Below are 20,181 nucleotides of genomic sequence, written 5' to 3' on the forward strand. Positions count from 1 at the left end.
TAACTGAGTGTCGGAATGTAGAGGCGGTGTTAGATGTTTGAATATATAATTTTATTTATGTAAAATATTTATCTATGTAAAATATTTTCTCAACCCAAATGAGCCATTTTGCATATATATATCTCAAGATTAATTAGTTGCAATTTGGTCGCCTACTTTTGGCCCTGAAACTCATTTTATTGACTGAGTAATAAGAGTAATAAAAAAGAGTGATACTTTTATACCAAAGCACATGTAAGATTACTTGTAATGATGAGAACATTTTGCACTGTCTTGAGTAATTTGTTTTTGTCTATTACTGGCCAAACAGTAATTGGATGAACTCATAGATTTTCTGTGAAAACTATATGTATTTCATCTTTCAGCAGATCTAATGAATTTTGATGGTTTTATTGTTCAAGTTTTTTGTGACTCAGATTTTTAGGTGCCCTTTAACCAATAAATTTATTTTCTTGCACAAAATAGACTCTTAAGAAAGATTTTAGGGTTAAACAAAGCTTAAATAATTGAGAAATTCATAAAAGTTGAGAGAAGTTTTATTGAGTATTGTATTGTTACACGCTGTTAAAGATTTATTAAACCTGTAGTCCAACAGTTCCTGGAGAAAAATAACAAGAACTTATAATTCTAGCATGGGATCTTCCTACTTCAGGGGTCAATTGGAAATGAGTAGGAAGTGCAAAACATGAAAGTTAGTGAAGACTAACAGCATGTATTAAAGACAAAGTGTGCATGTTAGGGGAGACCAAGGGCACATCTATCAAAGACATAAAGTGTGAGAGTTAGTGAAGACTAACAGCATGTATTAAAGACATAAAGTGTGCATGTGAGGGAAGACCAAGGACACATCTATCAAAGACATAAAGTGTGAGAGTTAGTGAAGACTAACAGCATGTATTAAAGACATAAAGCATGTGTGTTAGGGAAGACCAAGGATACATTTATCTATTAAAGACATAAAGTGTGAGAGTTAGTGAAGACCGAGGACATATACATATCTATTAAAGTCCTAAAATATGAAAAAATAGTGAAGACCAATGACAGATATCTATTACAAACCACTGTTGCAACTGAGGACAGGATTTGAATGGTGGTGTTATTGGTGTAACAGTGATTTGTAGTGTATGGAAAGAGAAGAATGTAAAATGTAATTGTTGAAGAAGGAAATGGAAGAAATAAAGTAATTGGTAAAATAGGAGGTGAGAAAACTAGAGAAAGTATTCAAACTGGACTGTAAGCAATGCATAAATATAATAAAGGTTAAGGATAGTCAAGGCAGATGAAGAAGGAAATAATAGAAAAATAAATTTATTGATAAGAAAGTAAGAAACGAGGAGAAGCCATAATAACTAGGAAAAAAGTAATAAATTAGATGTTTAATATAAAGGGACATCTTTCATATGAAAATTAAATCAGAGACTTGATTTGTATTGTCAACCTGATAATTACTATGTGATACCCTGTGGAAATATTACACATTTGTACAGGATAGATTGAAATATGTAAAATCAAAATTAATAACCTGATAATTTTGGTAAAGCCTTGTAGTTTAGAAATAAGACAAAGCAATACAGTTTTAACGAGTTGTTATTAGTACATGTAATTATGAAATTAATTATCATACATACCAGTAATAATTTATCAGTAAGTTTATAGTGTTGACTGCTCCAAGTGCAAAATAATATTCGTGTTAAGATAAAAAAGATTTCTTTATATTTGAAAATGTCTAAATCTCATTTGCTTAATCTCTCAAACCTAAATAAACGTCAAACGTTTTTTTCATTAAACCATTATATACTCTTCAAAAACAGAAACACAAAAGGCAAAATATGAGACAAATTGTTAACAAGTTTATTCCGGGTAGTTCTGTATGACGTGTGAAACTTTGCACATTCACTGCTGAACATCCAAAGTCTGCAAAGGCAAAGTCCACGCTCACTAGTTGACGTTTAACGTCACTCAACGTCAACAACGAGTATGCGCCCCGTGAGCATCAATAACTGCTTGGCATCTCCTGCCCATGGAAGCGATGAGATGACGAATCACATCCTGTGGAATGGCTGTCCACTCAGCCTGCAAAGCTGCTGCAAGCTGAGGTAGAGTCTGCAGTTGAGGTTGTCGCCGTCGCAGACGTCAGTCCAATTCGTCCTAAAGATGTTCGATGGGGTTTAAATCTGGTGACCTGGAGGTCCAGGGAAGAATGTTGATGTTGTGGTTTCTCAAGAAGACAGTGGTGAGTCGGGCTGTGTGAGGACATGCGTTGTCATGTTGAAAAATGTCGTTGACATTCTCCATGATGGGCTGCAAATGGGGCCTAAGAATTTCGTCGACGGTTAGCACGGTCTGATCGGAAATCCTACACAGCCCTGGTATGGTTGAGGCAGTAGACGTCGCAGTGGTGGTCCTATCCTGAAGGTGACGTAACTGGATGTTGCGATCTTGTGGGGGCGTGGTGACACGAGGTCTGCCAGATCGTGGACAGTCACGAGTTGATCCATGTTGTTGGTGACGATTCCATAGCCTTATGATGGTGCTTTGGTGGACATTCACAGCTCTGGCAACATCTAATCGAGATTTGCCAGCTTCCAAGCGACCAATGGCGTTGTTGCGTTGTGCTTCAGTCAGTCTTGGCATAACTGTATTGCATGTCGGTGGCTTAACACTGAGCTATGGAAACCGAAAACCCGTCACTTTTATAGGGATTTTGCACTTGCAGAACATGCAGATCTCTCAATCAAATTTATTGGACATGCGTGCATTTTGGCGAAAAAATCCGATGTTTTCCTCCATTTTCAAAGTGCACAACTTTTATTGTCATTTTGGTCTGACAATCAGTGCCTTAACACGTGTAACAGCACATACTCTGAACTTGTAACGTTATTACATATATTTCTCTTTAAAATAACAAAAATATCCCTTTTGCGCTTCTTGTTTTGAAGAGTATATTTTATTTCTTATTGTATCTATTCTTGATCAGCCTTGTAACCACCACAAGCAAATATGAATAAATCTGAATTACACATTTTTTGTTCCTATAATGACTACAGATAGTAGCTAGAAAGGACAGTTCTTTATTTTGAATTGCTTTAAGTTGGTAGCAGCAGTATATATCTGTTTATAACTAATTTTTTTTTGTTTTATTGCCTTTGAACTTGAACTAACTAATCTACCCTTGATCAGTTGTAAATTACTTAGTGGACACATAGCTTGATGTATTGAAGGACTTTATGCACAAGCTGTCCTCGAGCATATCTTGTCAAAAATGATTACTATCTTCAGTTTTCTTACCTAATCTAACCTTATATAGCTTTAGATGTTTCAAATTCTTACTTTTTAATATTTTTATAATAATAAAGAAAGAAAAACATGAAAAACAAGGAACATACATACATATATATATTTTGTTTTTCCTGTTGGTTCCCAGTGAAATTTAATCCTACTTTTTATACTAATAGCACAAGCATCCTGAATAATTTTTATTTACTTGCATAATGCACCTAAGAACAGAGAATTATAACATGCATAAAGCAAAATGATAATGTAACTGGCCTTCTGATTATGATGCAAAAATCTTAAAATAATTTTTGAAGCTTTTCAAATCGAACACTACAAGATAAATTTTCAGACTGAAGAAGAAAAAGACAGTACTGTATTGAAAACAAAATAATTTGATATATTAAAACTTTGTTTTTCTATCAATTATAAATAATATAGTGTAAACTGTTACAGAGAACTATTTGTGATAGGTGGGTTTAATTTTCCAGATTATGACACCATAAAAGATATTCTTGAAAACTAGACAAATTAGACTTTGCCTTTGTGATACATATGTGATGTGATTTCCTATAGCTAAGCCACATTAGGCTATCTACTGATTGTGATGTGTATGCTGTAATAAGTAATTTATATTGAATCCTTTACTTCAGATAGGTTTAGTAAATGGATTAGAGAAGGAAAAAGGCCTAGAGGACAGAAGTGATGATTCACATACTAGAGAAGATTGTTTTTTAAAAATACTTCTTCTAAAATTAAAAATTTAAAACTTGTATTATATTTAATTTTTTAACTGTTTTGATGCCAATTTTATTCTTATAAAATTGTTTAATTATATTTTGAATGTAACTTTCCAAAAGGTCATGACATATGCTCTTTGACCTACCAGTAGCAAGAGAGTTGAAAGAGTAATTTCTGTATGTTGAAGTAGAGAAATAATGCATTAAATTGTTGTCGTTTCACTTGTTAAATGTAATTTGGGAACTTTCATGTTTTTATAATTTGATTTTTAAATCCAAAAGTAACTTGCTGAAGTTTTGCTTTCTGAAATTGGCTTATCATGGCAGACTTGTTTGTGTAAAAATGGCTGGTTTGGGTTGAGAAAATGATTTTGTAGAGAAGCGAACAATGTTTTGACCTTCTTCAGTCATCGTCAGGTTCACAGAGAAAGAAAGAGGTAACTGACCAATAGCTGACCACATGAAACACCTTTATACCTATATTAATAAATATAATCAAACATCTAAGCACACCCTCTACATTCCTACACTCAGTCACACAACCCCCTTCAACATGTGTTTAGCTATTGGTTTTTACATATATATTTTTCTCTACAAGTGGGTTTTCTCATCATCACTGATGGCAGACTTAATTTCGTAAGGTTATCTGAAGTTGTTGGTTTCTCAAATTTGACCTGTTTTTCTTTTAAAGAGGTTTCAAGGTACTATCAAAGAAAGCAGGGATTATGACTCTTCTCTAACATGATATGTTTGACAACAAGAGGGTATAGGAAGTTTAATAAACTGTATGTTAACTGAAATACTTGAAAATAACTAGAACACTTCAACTGATTGCTTAAATCAATGATAATAGTGTATTTTTAAACTGTGTAATTAAACATTTTTTAATTTTATAATTATTTGACCATTAAGATTAGTTATTTAAAATCCATATTTATATTTTGGGGGACTACATGATGGTACCAAAAGATAGAAATATGTTTGAAAAACACCCTGTTGATAACCTAATTCTTTTGTGTTTCTGCTGATTGAAGGCAGTAGTTCTCCTTTTGCATGTTGGAAGAAAATATGATCACATTCACTTGCAAAGAGAATTATGTATATATCTTCTTATGTTGCAACAGATGGGCTCTTTGATTCTTTATTGGGAGGATCCTCTCCAGATAAGAAACCTGATGAGTCTGTCTCTTCATTCAACGTTGAACCATCAGTCATTCCCTCCGCAAAACCAGTTGATAGTGGTTCCAGCACAGACGATGAGAGAGCCAGTAAACAACAAGAAACCAAAGGTATTTTAACTGTAAAGTAATTTATCATTTATATGTGTATGTGTATGTATTATAATAGTCTGTTTTTACTTCACTAATATGTGTATGTATTATAATAGTCTGTTTTTACTTCATTAATATGTATATGTGTGTGTATTATAATAGTCTGTTTTTACTTCATTAATATGTGTATGTATTATAATAGTCTGTTTTTACTTCATTAATATGTGTATGTATTATAATAGTCTCTTTTTACTTCATTAATATGTATATGTGTATGTATTATAATAGTCTGTTTTTACTTCATTAATATGTGTATGTATTAGAATAGTCTGTTTTACTTCATTAATAATGTATGTATTAGAATAGTCTCTTTTTACTTCATTAATATGTATATGTGTATGTTTTATAATAGTCTGTTTTTACTTCATTAATATGTGTATGTATTATAATAGTCTGTTTTTACTTCACTAATATGTATGTGTATGTATTATAATAGTCTGTTTTTACTTCATTAATGTATGTGTGTGTGTTAAAATAGTCTGTTTTTACTTCATTAATATGTATGTGTGTGTGTTAAAATAGTCTGTTTTTACTTCAGGCTTTTAAAGTAATCTTCTCCACCCCTCTTACACTTCTAGTATTTTTAAGCTGACTTTACAGTTCTAGTATTTTTCACAATACATTTCTTTTTGATGAAATTTTTTTGTTTTTTTCTAACTAGTGATAAATCTGTTAAGCAGGAAGAAGATACATTTGTGAGATAAAGCTCTTGTTTATTGTATCAGTAGTGAAACACAAGGGGGATAGATCTGTTAAGATAAAGCTCTTGTTTATTGTATCAGTAGTGAAACACAAGGGGGATAGATCTGTTAAGATAAAGCTCTTGTTTATTGTATCAGTAGTGAAACACAAGGAGGATAGATCTGTTAAGATAAAACTTTTGTTTATTGTATCAGTAGTGAAACACAAGGGGGATAGATCTGTTAAGATAAAGCTCTTGTTTATTGTATCAGTAGTGAAACACAAGGGGGATAGATCTGTTAAGATAAAGCTCTTGTTTATTGTATCAGTAGTGAAACACAAGGGGGATAGATCTGTTAAGATAAAACTTTTGTTTATTGTATCAGTAGTGAAACACAAGGGGGATAGATCTGTTAAGATAAAGCTCTTGTTTATTGTATCAGTAGTGAAACACAAGGGGGATAGATCTGTTAAGATAAAGCTCTTGTTTATTGTATCAGTAGTGAAACACAAGGGGGATAGATCTGTTAAGATAAAGCTCTTGTTTATTGTATCAGTAGTGAAACACAAGGGGGATAGATCTGTTAAGATAAAGCTCTTGTTTATTGTATCAGTAGTGAAACACAAGGGGGATAGATCTGTTAAGATAAAGCTCTTGTTTATTGTATCAGTAGTGAAACACAAGGGGGATAGATCTGTTAAGATAAAGCTCTTGTTTATTGTATCAGTAGTGAAACACAAGGGGGTTAGATCTGTTAAGATAAAGCTCTTGTTTATTGTATCAGTAGTGAAACACAAGGGGGATAGATCTGTTAAGATAAAGCTCTTGTTTATTGTATCAGTAGTGAAACAAAAGGGGGATAGATCTGTTAAGATAAAGCTCTTGTTTATTGTATCAGTAGTGAAACACAAGGGGGATAGATCTGTTAAGATAAAGCTCTTGTTTATTGTATCAGTAGTGAAACACAAGGGGGATAGATCTGTTAAGATAAAGCTCTTGTTTATTGTATCAGTAGTGAAACACAAGGGGGATAGATCTGTTAAGATAAAGCTCTTGTTTATTGTATCAGTAGTGAAACACAAGGGGGATAGATCTGTTAAGATAAAACTCTTGTTTATTGTATCAGTAGTGAAACACAAGGGGGATAGATCTGTTAAGATAAAGCTCTTGTTTATTGTATCAGTAGTGAAACACAAGGGGGATAGATCTGTTAAGATAAAGCTCTTGTTTATTGTATCAGTAGTGAAACACAAGGGGGATAGATCTGTTAAGATAAAACTTTTGTTTATTGTATCAGTAGTGAAACACAAGGGGGATAGATCTGTTAAGATAAAGCTCTTGTTTATTGTATCAGTAGTGAAACACAAGGGGGATAGATCTGTTAAGATAAAGCTCTTGTTTATTGTATCAGTAGTGAAACACAAGGGGGATAGATCTGTTAAGATAAAGCTCTTGTTTATTGTATCAGTAGTGAAACACAAGGGGGATAGATCTGTTAAGATAAAACTTTTGTTTATTGTATCAGTAGTGAAACACAAGGGGGATAGATCTGTTAAGATAAAGCTCTTGTTTATTGTATCAGTAGTGAAACACAAGGGGGATAGATCTGTTAAGATAAAGCTCTTGTTTATTGTATCAGTAGTGAAACACAAGGGGGATAGATCTGTTAAGATAAAACTTTTGTTTATTGTATTAGTAGTGAAACACAAGGGGGATAGATCTGTTAAGATAAAGCTCTTGTTTATTGTATCAGTAGTGAAACACAAGGGGGATAGATCTGTTAAGATAAAACTTTTGTTTATTGTATCAGTAGTGAAACACAAGGGGGATAGATCTGTTAAGATAAAGCTCTTGTTTATTGTATCAGTAGTGAAACACAAGGGGGTTAGATCTGTTAAGATAAAGCTCTTGTTTATTGTATCAGTAGTGAAACACAAGGGGGATAGATCTGTTAAGATAAAGCTCTTGTTTATTGTATCAGTAGTGAAACAAAAGGGGGATAGATCTGTTAAGATAAAGCTCTTGTTTATTGTATCAGTAGTGAAACACAAGGGGGATAGATCTGTTAAGATAAAGCTCTTGTTTATTGTATCAGTAGTGAAACACAAGGGGGATAGATCTGTTAAGATAAAACTTTTGTTTATTGTATCAGTAGTGAAACAAGGGGGATAGATCTGTTAAGATAAAGCTCTTGTTTATTGTATCAGTAGTGAAACACAAGGGGGATAGATCTGTTAAGATAAAACTTTTGTTTATTGTATCAGTAGTGAAACACAAGGGGGATAGATCTGTTAAGATAAAACTTTTGTTTATTGTATCAGTAGTGAAACACAAGGGGGATAGATCTGTTAAGATAAAGCTTTTGTTTATTGTATCAGTAGTGAAACACAAGGGGGATAGATCTGTTAAGATAAAGCTCTTGTTTATTGTATCAGTAGTGAAACACAAGGGGGATAGATCTGTTAAGATAAAGCTCTTGTTTATTGTATCAGTAGTGAAACACAAGGGGGATAGATCTGTTAAGATAAAGCTCTTGTTTATTGTATCAGTAGTGAAACACATGGGGGATAGATCTGTTAAGATAAAGCTCTTGTTTATTGTATCAGTAGTGAAACACAAGGGGGATAGATCTGTTCAGATAAAGCTCTTGTTTATTGTATCAGTAGTGAAACACAAGGGGGATAGATCTGTTAAGATAAAGCTCTTGTTTATTGTATCAGTAGTGAAACACAAGGGGGATAGATCTGTTAAGATAAAACTTTTGTTTATTGTATCAGTAGTGAAACACAAGGGGATAGATCTGTTAAGATAAAACTTTGTTTATTGTATCAGTAGTGAAACACAAGGGGATGGATCTGTTAAGATAAAGCTCTTGTTTATTGTATCAGTAGTGAAACACAAGGGGGATAGATCTGTTAAGATAAAACTTTTGTTTATTGTATCAGTAGTGAAACACAAGGGGGATAGATCTGTTAAGATAAAACTTTTGTTTATTGTATCAGTAGTGAAACACAAGGGGATAGATCTGTTAAGATAAAGCTCTTGTTTATTGTATCAGTAGTGAAACACAAGGGGATAGATCTGTTAAGATAAAGCTCTTGTTTATTGTATCAGTAGTGAAACACAAGGGGGATAGATCTGTTAAGATAAAGCTCTTGTTTATTGTATCAGTAGTGAAACACAAGGGGGATAGATCTGTTAAGATAAAACTCTTGTTTATTGTATCAGTAGTGAAACACAAGGGGGATAGATCTGTTAAGATAAAGCTCTTGTTTATTGTATCAGTAGTGAAACACAAGGGGGATAGATCTGTTAAGATAAAGCTCTTGTTTATTGTATCAGTAGTGAAACACAAGGGGGATAGATCTGTTAAGATAAAGCTCTTGTTTATTGTATCAGTAGTGAAACACAAGGGGGATAGATCTGTTAAGATAAAACTTTTGTTTATTGTATCAGTAGTGAAACACAAGGGGGATAGATCTGTTAAGATAAAGCTCTTGTTTATTGTATCAGTAGTGAAACACAAGGGGGATAGATCTGTTAAGATAAAGCTCTTGTTTATTGTATCAGTAGTGAAACACAAGGGGGATAGATCTGTTAAGATAAAGCTCTTGTTTATTGTATCAGTAGTGAAACACAAGGGGATAGATCTGTTAAGATAAAGCTCTTGTTTATTGTATCAGTAGTGAAACACAAGGGGGATAGATCTGTTAAGATAAAGCTCTTGTTTATTGTATCAGTAGTGAAACACAAGGGGGATAGATCTGTTAAGATAAAGCTCTTGTTTATTGTATCAGTAGTGAAACACAAGGGGGATAGATCTGTTAAGATAAAACTCTTGTTTATTGTATCAGTAGTGAAACACAAGGGGGATAGATCTGTTAAGATAAAACTTTTGTTTATTGTATCAGTAGTGAAACACAAGGGGGATAGATCTGTTAAGATAAAGCTCTTGTTTATTGTATCAGTAGTGAAACACAAGGGGGATAGATCTGTTAAGATAAAACTTTTGTTTATTGTATCAGTAGTGAAACACAAGGGGGATAGATCTGTTAAGATAAAACTTTTGTTTATTGTATCAGTAGTGAAACACAAGGGGGATAGATCTGTTAAGATAAAGCTCTTGTTTATTGTATCAGTAGTGAAACACAAGGGGGATAGATCTGTTAAGATAAAGCTCTTGTTTATTGTATCAGTAGTGAAACACAAGGGGGATAGATCTGTTAAGATAAAGCTCTTGTTTATTGTATCAGTAGTGAAACACAAGGGGGACAGATCTGTTAAGATAAAGCTCTTGTTTATTGTATCAGTAGTGAAACACAAGGGGGATAGATCTGTTAAGATAAAGCTCTTGTTTATTGTATCAGTAGTGAAACACAAGGGGGATAGATCTGTTAAGATAAAGCTCTTGTTTATTGTATCAGTAGTGAAACACAAGGGGGATAGATCTGTTAAGATAAAGCTCTTGTTTATTGTATCAGTAGTGAAACACAAGAGGGATAGATCTGTTAAGATAAAGCTCTTGTTTATTGTATCAGTTGTGAAACACAAGGGGGATAGATCTGTTAAGATAAAGCTCTTGTTTATTGTATCAGTAGTGAAACACAAGGGGGATAGATCTGTTAAGATAAAGCTCTTGTTTATTGTATCAGTAATGAAACACAAGAGGGATAGATCTGTTAAGATAAAGCTCTTGTTTATTGTATCAGTTGTGAAACACAAGGGGGATAGATCTGTTAAGATAAAGCTCTTGTTTATTGTATCAGTTGTGAAACACAAGGGGGATAGATCTGTTAAGATAAAGCTCTTGTTTATTGTATCAGTAGTGAAACACAAGGGGGATAGATCTGTTAAGATAAAGCTTTTGTTTATTGTATCAGTAGTGAAACACAAGGGGGATAGATCTGTTAAGATAAAACTTTTGTTTATTGTATCAGTAGTGAAACACAAGGGGGATAGATCTGTTAAGATAAAGCTCTTGTTTATTGTATCAGTAGTGAAACACAAGGGGGATAGATCTGTTAAGATAAAACTTTTGTTTATTGTATCAGTAGTGAAACACAAGGGGGATAGATCTGTTAAGATAAAACTTTTGTTTATTGTATCAGTAGTGAAACACAAGGGGGATAGATCTGTTAAGATAAAGCTCTTGTTTATTGTATCAGTAGTGAAACACAAGGGGGATAGATCTGTTAAGATAAAGCTCTTGTTTATTGTATCAGTAGTGAAACAGCAGGAGGATAGATCTGATGGCTCAGACAATGAATTTATTCCTGAGGTTAAGAAGTCTCGTGCTCCATCTAAAAAACCTACAACTGCAGGTGGAGAAAAGAGGAAGAAAAGAGAATCTACTGCAAAACCAGCAAAGCGTCCTAAAAAAGTAAATTTTTATTAGATTAAGGAAAAATGTTTATTTACGGTCATTAGTGAATTATGTTTGCCTTTTAATTAATTCATCAGCTTATTAAATGTTTAAGAACTATTCTCAGTTGCCCAGCATGTACTGAAGCCATCATAAGTGTTAAAACTGTGTGAATTATTTATTATACTATATAATGCCCAATTCTGAGTTTGAAATGACATGGTTGGCTGTAAGTCTTATTGTTCTTAGAAATGGGTTATTTGTTGTGTTTGTGCATGAGTCTTAAAATTAATTTCCTGTACTCCAGTATATTTTTAGTCTTTTATATTGAATAATAATGATATTTAAGGCTCATAATTAATTAGACCTTTTACTGTAATTGACAAGTGTCTCTGATTTCTAAAGCTAAACATACATATGATAAAATGCCAGAATCACCAAGAGCTTCTTAGATTGTTATACAGTTTTCTTAATACTAAAATTATAAATTCATTCATTTGTTGTTTTAGTGAGTTAAGATGTTATTCAATAACACTGTGTGACTGAACTAAGAATCCAGCCAGACAGAAATATTCACAGAAAATTCTTGCTTAAGTTTTGTAACTCACTGTTAAAGTTTGTCAGCTAGTGGAATATCATAATTGATTAATTGTCCAGATCGTTACTTCATGATAGATAATTAATGAGGTTCGGAATAATCAAAAATCCATTGTTAAAGTTTGTCAGCTAGTGGAATATGATAATCGATTAATTGTCCAGATCGTTACTTCATGATAGATAATTAATGAGATTTGGAATAACCAAAAACAATGTTAAATGGAAATACTAATTTTATTAGTTTACTAGTTTTTCAAGTCGAATAACAAATAATTAAGCAAAACAACTTTGAATTAATCAAAAACACTGCTGTAATTTGTTGATTAGTTTCATGACATTAATTGTTTATTCAACATTGTTATGTTACTTGTTCTTGTGAAACAATGTGTGAACTTATGAATTTTCTACTGATTGTATCAGAGTAAGCAAGTAAGAGTTTTTCAGTTAAATAAGAAGTGAATATTTTCTGGTTGCTGTTGTAATGTTGGAAATATTAATTATATTTGTTAAAATATGCTCATTTTAACTTCATTCTGATCTCCGCTTAATTAATTGAAATTATCTTCTCCGTACAACAGGATCTGAAGAAAAAGGCTAAATCAGACAGTGATGATAATGGTGATGAACCTGAAATAAAATGCAGCAGTGCCCCTGCTCCTAGATCTCGCCCGGCACGCTCCTGTGCTCCAATTAAGTATAACTTTGGTGACGAATCTAGCGACGAAGGTTTTTGAACAGTAGTGTAATCAGCTCAACCCTTTTTCTGACCATCATGAATGAAGGGCAGGGAAACTAATTTCAAACTGAAAGTGGTAAATTGTATCAGAAAATAGTGTTATAACTTTACAGCTGATACTGTTGTCAAAATAGAAAGAAATTGTTTTCTGCCCTGACATGTTTTATCAAATGTTACTTTTACCAGAATGGATGACAATCCATTGTGGAAATCTCCAGTAGGTTTCTTTGTGTGTTCCATATTCATCATTTGATAATTCAAGTTCTTTCAGATACTGTGGGTGGTCTAAATGCTTGTCTTTGTTTTTGAATTTGTTGTGCTAAACTACAGTATGTCAGCAATAGAACATGGGTGTCTTCAAGATCTTTTATTTGTTTTTGGTTTTTTCACTTTTTTTTATAATCGATAAACCATATTATTCATCATTCCACACCAAACTTCAATTTTAACTAAATTAACTGTAAAACAAATATTTTAGGGCTTTTGCTTGAAAGGTATTTGTGTAAAATACAGAAATTATAACAAAAAAAAATCACCACTTCAATCATACTTGGTACAGATCATTATTGTAACAATTTGTAAGTTCTCCCCACTCACACTATAGTTTAGACAAGGTTTTTCTTCTTGTACGTGGTCCGTCCCCACATTTCCATAAAATAATGTATTGTACCAAGTTTCTGGCATTTTATAACCCTTACTGGTTTTTTTAGGACTTTGCTGTAGTACTTCCCTCTCTGAAAACAGTGAAAATTGTGAGTGAAATGTTACTGTAATGTATTTATTCCAGTCAGTATGTAAGTGTGGTCTGGTATTTATGGTTTGGCTCCTTTTCTGAATATAGTGAATTTTCTATTCAGTTTAGTTCAAAAATTAACATTACAGAAAAAACCTAATATAGGTTCACCATTGTTAAATTAAGTTCACATTTAATATTAGTATTACATTTAAATTTATGTACCATGTCATGGTATCTTTTTCTTCTGTGAGGTTGTTGTCAGAATTGTTATTCTGTTACAGATAAATGTATGAGAAATATTTTTATTTCTAAATGAACTTGTACTCACCTTGATGAACAAAGTTGAAAATACTAGAGTAGTGACTTAGTTTAATCTACATTCTTTGAAGATAACAAACAGTATGTAACTATACTGATTAGTTACTCTGACTGTTTATTATTAACTGCTGTGTAAGTAGGACATTTTGAGTTGCAATATGTCAGCTTTCAGGAAATAGTGTATCATATTGGTGTAAAAGTCTTAAAGCTGACAAAGTGTTGAGACCTTTTAGGCTTAACAGCAAAACACACTTGACTTACTGTGACACTTGAATGCTTTGTATTTTTAATATATTACTTCCACTACCTAATTTTAGTAGAACTGATTCCATAAACCTTTTAATATCTTTTATAGAATAGAAATTATATCTCAAGCAGCTTTTACTGAAAATGGAAAAATAGGAGAAATGAGGGAAGCTATAGAGGTTATTTATTTTAAAAAAAACAGCTCCTGATGGACAGTCAGAAATCTTTCATTGCTGTCTGAATGTTTCTCATTTTAAACCTTGTTAATATTCTTCTATATTAACAATAAAGATAACTGTATAGGTATAGAGCCTAGACATATACAATACACTGAAAAGTGTCTTTTGCTGACCTTTAATAAAATATGTTAAGTGGATATAGCTGGGCTGGTGTGAAGAGCATGCCTGAGAAAGAAGACATATCTTGATTTCATACATACAAACAAATAACATGACTTCTTTTCATACTTCAGTGGTACTTTTCAAAACATTATATTAACAAATGTCCTGTAATGGTAAGATCTTGTGCCTACACTTCTCACTAAGTAGAATTATAGAGAAGGATGATGTAAAGTTAACAAATAGATAAAAGTTTTCCATTTACTGACAGCTGAGGCTGATGGGTAATATTTATGTTCTCAGTTTTGAAAGATGATTTCTGTTTTTTTAGTCTCAGGTAGTAGGTGTTTTTAGGTAAATGAAAAAAGTCATGATTGATGTATGTGAAAATGTGTCTTTAGAATTTAGAAACCCTTATATTATTTAAAATAGGCTATTATCTTAATGTAGGGTCTAACACTGGAATGTTGTAACCTCTCGATATGAATGTTCTTGTGTCTTCCAGACTATCCTTTAAAACGGTATGCCAAATGAGGAAGAATTTAATTGCTATGGCAAGAGGAAACATGTAAACCCTATTAAAGTTGTATGCTGATTTAAGAAGTGTACTCAGGAATGTGGCCCAATAGTGTATTATTGTTTAAATAAGTAAAGTGAAACAGTGCTGTAGGAAACTGTTATAAAAATTTAGGAAAACATTGCACTTTTGAATTAAAATATTTTGAGTAATGTATCTATCCTCTGAAGCATAGCTCTCTCTTTCTAGGGACAAGTACAAAGTCTTATTACATCAGGAGCTAATCAGATGTAAAGATTATACAGAAAATTAATTTTCTTAATATGAGTATTTTTCAGATATTGTGCAAACAGTTTTACTGCTCATCTAACCATTTGTGCCAAGTGAACAAGAACGTTTTGTTTGTTTGTATAACTTACAGCCTTTATTCCCTATAATATTGTATTTTCAGTTTTAGAATATTTCTGATTTATACTTGCCTAAACACTGTTATGGCTGTGGCTTATGGTGATATTTATTTATTATTAATGAATTTTTTATCAGTGTTTGCCACATTATAATTCTATAATATGAACAATAAAAAGAGTAAATTTTGAACTGTGTAGAGCATAGCATGATGAATTATCTTTGTCATTATTTGTTCATAGAATTATAAACAATAATGTATAAACTATGAAGCAGCATAACATGAATTTCTTTATGTTATCATTTGACTCATGAAAGTACGGAATTGTTAGAAGTAAACCTTAAACTGCGAACGTATGTGTTTACTGAAATGTTGAGGGAGAAATAGACAGTTGTCACTTAAATAGACATTTAAATATTTACAGATTATAAATAAATAAAAAACTGCATTATACTAGTATAATTTATGTGACTAAATTAGTAGTTATTGTTTTAAAATTAGAGTTTTTCATAATGTGTGGTGTTTATCACAGAATTCATTATATATTTACAGTAATAAAAGTTTATTGGTCCATATGTAACTGTAGTACCATTGTTTATACACCTAACAGTTTTGACTGTTCCACTGTAACTATGACTTATTAACAGTTGTGTTTTCATTATTATTCATATTTTTAATAATGCTGGACTTTATTATTAGTGACTTTTAAAGGTTAACAGTGTTTCTTTTAATACATCTTAGTATTTCCATACTGTGTGTTTATGATTTGTTACGTCATCTTTGATAACTTAACATACAGACCTCAAAATATCCACATTTTTGGACAGGCTTTATTTATTTCTACCTGGTTCTTAAACATTTGATAAATGAACATTTCATCAAAACTGAAATATAACTTGTATTTCATTTTAAAACTTAGAGTAGTGACTCTTAGTTCATTGTTCTTTCTTGAGTGTGTTCTACAGAAATGTGCAACTATTGCAGTTAATGTTATCAAAAACAAAGGTGTGTGATAAGCCAGCATAAATATAGTTTCAAAGTTCATCTTTCAGTGTATGGTCCTAATATTTGCTGTAATACTACTGATATTGAGACTTGCTATTAGCTGTAGTAGTATGTCCAAGTGTATAATATTATTACATTTTTACTGGTTGTCACTCATTTTAATCGATGTGAATTGTTTTCCTTTATATACACTGTTACTCTACCATTATGTATTTGGTGGGTATTGTGAAACTGATGTACAAAAACATTGGTTTGGTAGTATGGTATAATAAAATCTTACACTTTTGTATATGCTGAACGGGTTTACATGAACCAATATTTATTTTAATTTCACCCTGTTGTTTACAAAACCAGTTTTTATTACAAGGGATGATTTTTTGCTCTGCTTTTACTTGCCAAGAACAGTGAACCACATAGATAACAGCAATAAATGTGGTTTTTGTGATGTTCATTTTGAGTGTTATGATTACTTGTGTCTTTTCTTAAATTCACTTGTGATTTTTAAAGATAAATATCTGTTTCATTCTGTTCTAAACAGAAATGGTTACACTGTGTAGTAGTAATCAGCACGCTGTATTGTTTAAACAGAAACAAGAAAATATCAGATAATAATAAAACCTGTATGGGAATCCTTGTTTTAAACAGAAGTTAAATAATGTCATGCAGTAAAACCTAGTTTTAAACTGAAATAAGATATTGTTTGAACAGAAACAAGAAAGTATCAGGTAATATGTAATAATAGACTTGCATGAGGCTCTGTTCTTAATAGAAATATAAAAACAAAAGAGCTGGGTTACCTTATGTAGTAAAAATCCACAAGAAAGTTTCAAATTACATCATTCTTATAAATAGGAAAAAGTCAAATTATGTAGTGATGTGGTAATGTCAGACAAAAGAGATTTCCTGACAGACAAATAATGGCAGATACAACCAAGAAACGAATTATTAAATGTAAAGAGCAAACTAGTCGCTCCTCTTTTTACATCATCTCAGGTATTCTAGCTATGAATTTCATCTGCTAAAAGGTGTAGAACATAGCTTATTTGATTTACACTTGTAACTGAAGGAGCTTCCTGGATTGCTTCAGTCTGACATTTCCAGCTCCAGTTGCACGCATCAGGTAGCTAGTTTAAAATCAGCCAATAAAGAAACCAAAATATTATGATGGCAAGGTACTATCAGAATTTAAGTGAGCCTGAAGTAATTTCTAGGGTAAATGGGCCAAACAGTGAATAACAAACAGAAAGCTGTTCATTTAAAAATTATGTTTTTAACTACAGAGTAACATTAGAGCTGAGAGCCATGACAACTAGTAAACTTTAGCAGTCACCATGTGTTTGGAGTATTGAAACAGAAAGAATTATCCAGAGGAAAGTTCTGGAACAGGGTATGGAATAAAGACTATAGGCGTATTTATGAAAAATTTAGAAAGACTTGCTTAGTCATCTTACCCTCATGTTCTTCGTATAATGGTGAACTTTTGGCACATGACCAGTTTATAGATGACATGACCATATGGTTTAAAAGAACGTGTCAATGAAAGAAGACCATATACACCATTATCATTACGTATCGTATTTTGAGTTCCTTTATGATACAAAGCTAGTGAAAGTTTATGCTGATAACTGACATATTACAAGGTTACTGTTTCTCCTGAGTTTTACAGTTTATTTTACTTGACAAGCCTAATTTACCAACAGTTTTATTTACTTTGAAATATATGATTTTCTTCAGAATCAGAAGGAGAAAATTACATTGGATTAAGCATTATAGTAATTTGTACATACCACTGTTAATTGACAAACAATATTTGTAATAAAAGTTCAGATAAACTGATAATAAATAAAAGTTTTAAATTAAATTTCCTGCAAAATTGAAATGTAGAATACTTTACAATTTATTTCTAATGGTTTCAAATGATAGAGCTGTTAATCTATCAAGAAACAAAGAGTAAAGAAGTCAAAATATGCTTAGTCTTACAAATATCATGGATAGAGGTTTTCAAAACCTGATTAAAACTACTAAGCACATGTGATTGCTTTTTGCAGTTTCTGTAATACTTTAGTTGCATTTTGTTATGAAAATGAGAATATTATATAGATTTAAATATTGAATGTAACTGTAAGAACAAGCAGAAGTAAGAAGCTTACTGAATTTAGTATCAGGCTTAACAAGATATTTCAAGCAGAAGTACACATGCTTATATTTATAGTACAAAATGATATTCCATATTCCTTCCCAAATGAACTAGAAAGCTGTTACTGTTGATGTTGTTATTTGTTGTTAAACACAAAGCTAAATATGTGCTCTGCTCACCACGGGTATCGGAACCTATTTTTTTAGCGGTATAATTCGACAGAAGTACCATTATACCACTGTGAGACAAAGTAGAAAGCTCATTCCTTCTAAGCCAATAGTGGATACTTTAAAGTTTTTAGTTTTGTTAAACAAAATGTTTCACCATTTTTTAATGATGTGTTGGCAGAAAAGCAAAGAGATACAACTTTGTCAGTAATCACAGATGAAAGATTTGATATAAACAGATGGAAGTGTGTGTGTGCAGTTTAATGCAATGATGGTTTTGAGACTACAATAGGTATTGTATATGTACCCACTTGTGCAAATTGAACTACTAAGACTGTTTGATTAGACAATATCCTCATTTGCAATATTCAATGTAGCTATAAGAAACTGAGTTACTTTTATACTAACAAAAAAAAATGCAATGATGTTGGTCATTCATTTCACCTGTGATAAAAGAAATATGTCCATGGAATTTTATTGTCAAAGCGATAGTGTATATACAACTATTCCTGTTTTGTTTCTATGGATACTTTAATTATTTTTAGGCTGTAAAATACATTAAATGATTGTTCTTGGTTAGACAGTAAGCAAACTTTGGATAAAATGCTTGATCAGTGGGTTCCATTACAATTTTATTACACATCACTCCTTGTTGAAGATCCTACACCTGGCAATTGATACATTGTATTTCAATTACAGAATCTATGCATGAAAGCTTTTCTTGTTTGTTATGCATTTCATGCAATCTTTTTGCACTAGCTGTCCCTAATTTACCAGTGAAAGACAAGAGGGAAGGCAACCAGTCATCACCATCCATTTCTAACTCTTGGGCTACTCTTTTACCAATGAATAGTAGGACTAACCATAACATTATAATGCTCCCACGGCTGAAAAAGCCAACATATTTGGTGGGACGGGTATTTGAAACAGGGAGTGATGCATTGAGCATTCTCACTTCATTTAACATTTCTTTTAAAATGATGCCCTGCTTTCTACAAATTACATGTAGAAAGATTAATCATAGCATTTGCTAAGAATTTCATTGATGCAAGGTATAATAAATTGGTTAAAGATACTGTGTCTGTCAAGGAAAGGAGAGGGAAGTATTTGCCTTAAAGCAAACCATATCTTGATTTCTTAGCAGACCAGAAAACAAATGATTCTGATATTAACCACAAATAAATAGTCAAGATCTAAAAAAAGTCGTATGTAAATAATAAAATAGATATTCTAGTATTTGATCTAATCCTCGAACATACTATGATTATGGATACTATGAATGCTCAAAATGTAGAACTGTTTGTTTTTGTGAATTTTGCGCAAAGCTACACGAGGGCTATTTGCGCTAGCCATCCATAATTTAATAGTGTAAGACTAGAGGGAAGACAGCTAGTCATCACCGCCAACTCTTGGGCTACTCTTTTTACCAACGAATAGTGGGAATGACCGTCATATTGTAATGCCCCCAGCCCTGAAAGGACGAGCATGTTTGATGTGACAGGGATTCGAGCCCGCGACCCTTATATTACGAGTTAAATGCCTTAACCCACCTGACCATGCTGGGCCGAACTGTAGAACTAAAATTTCTTA

At 32.2% G+C, this 20,181-nt stretch overlaps 1 protein-coding gene across 1 annotated transcript in view; it reads left to right on the forward strand.

Moving 5' to 3' along the window:
- LOC143223650 (DNA topoisomerase 2-alpha-like) overlaps positions 1 to 16,738 on the forward strand; it is a 61,724-nt gene extending 44,986 nt beyond the window's left edge. The window contains exons 21-23 of the mRNA XM_076451921.1: positions 5,138 to 5,302; positions 11,249 to 11,406; positions 12,564 to 16,738. Of these exons, the coding sequence (XP_076308036.1) occupies positions 5,138 to 5,302; positions 11,249 to 11,406; positions 12,564 to 12,719 (479 nt within the window). The 3' untranslated portion in view covers positions 12,720 to 16,738. The remainder of the gene's footprint in view (positions 1 to 5,137; positions 5,303 to 11,248; positions 11,407 to 12,563) is intronic.
- The last annotated feature ends 3,443 nt before the right edge of the window (positions 16,739 to 20,181 follow it).

The sequence above is a fragment of the Tachypleus tridentatus genome, chromosome 1 (genome assembly GCF_004210375.1).
Source record: "Tachypleus tridentatus isolate NWPU-2018 chromosome 1, ASM421037v1, whole genome shotgun sequence".
NCBI lineage: Eukaryota > Metazoa > Arthropoda > Merostomata > Xiphosura > Limulidae > Tachypleus > Tachypleus tridentatus.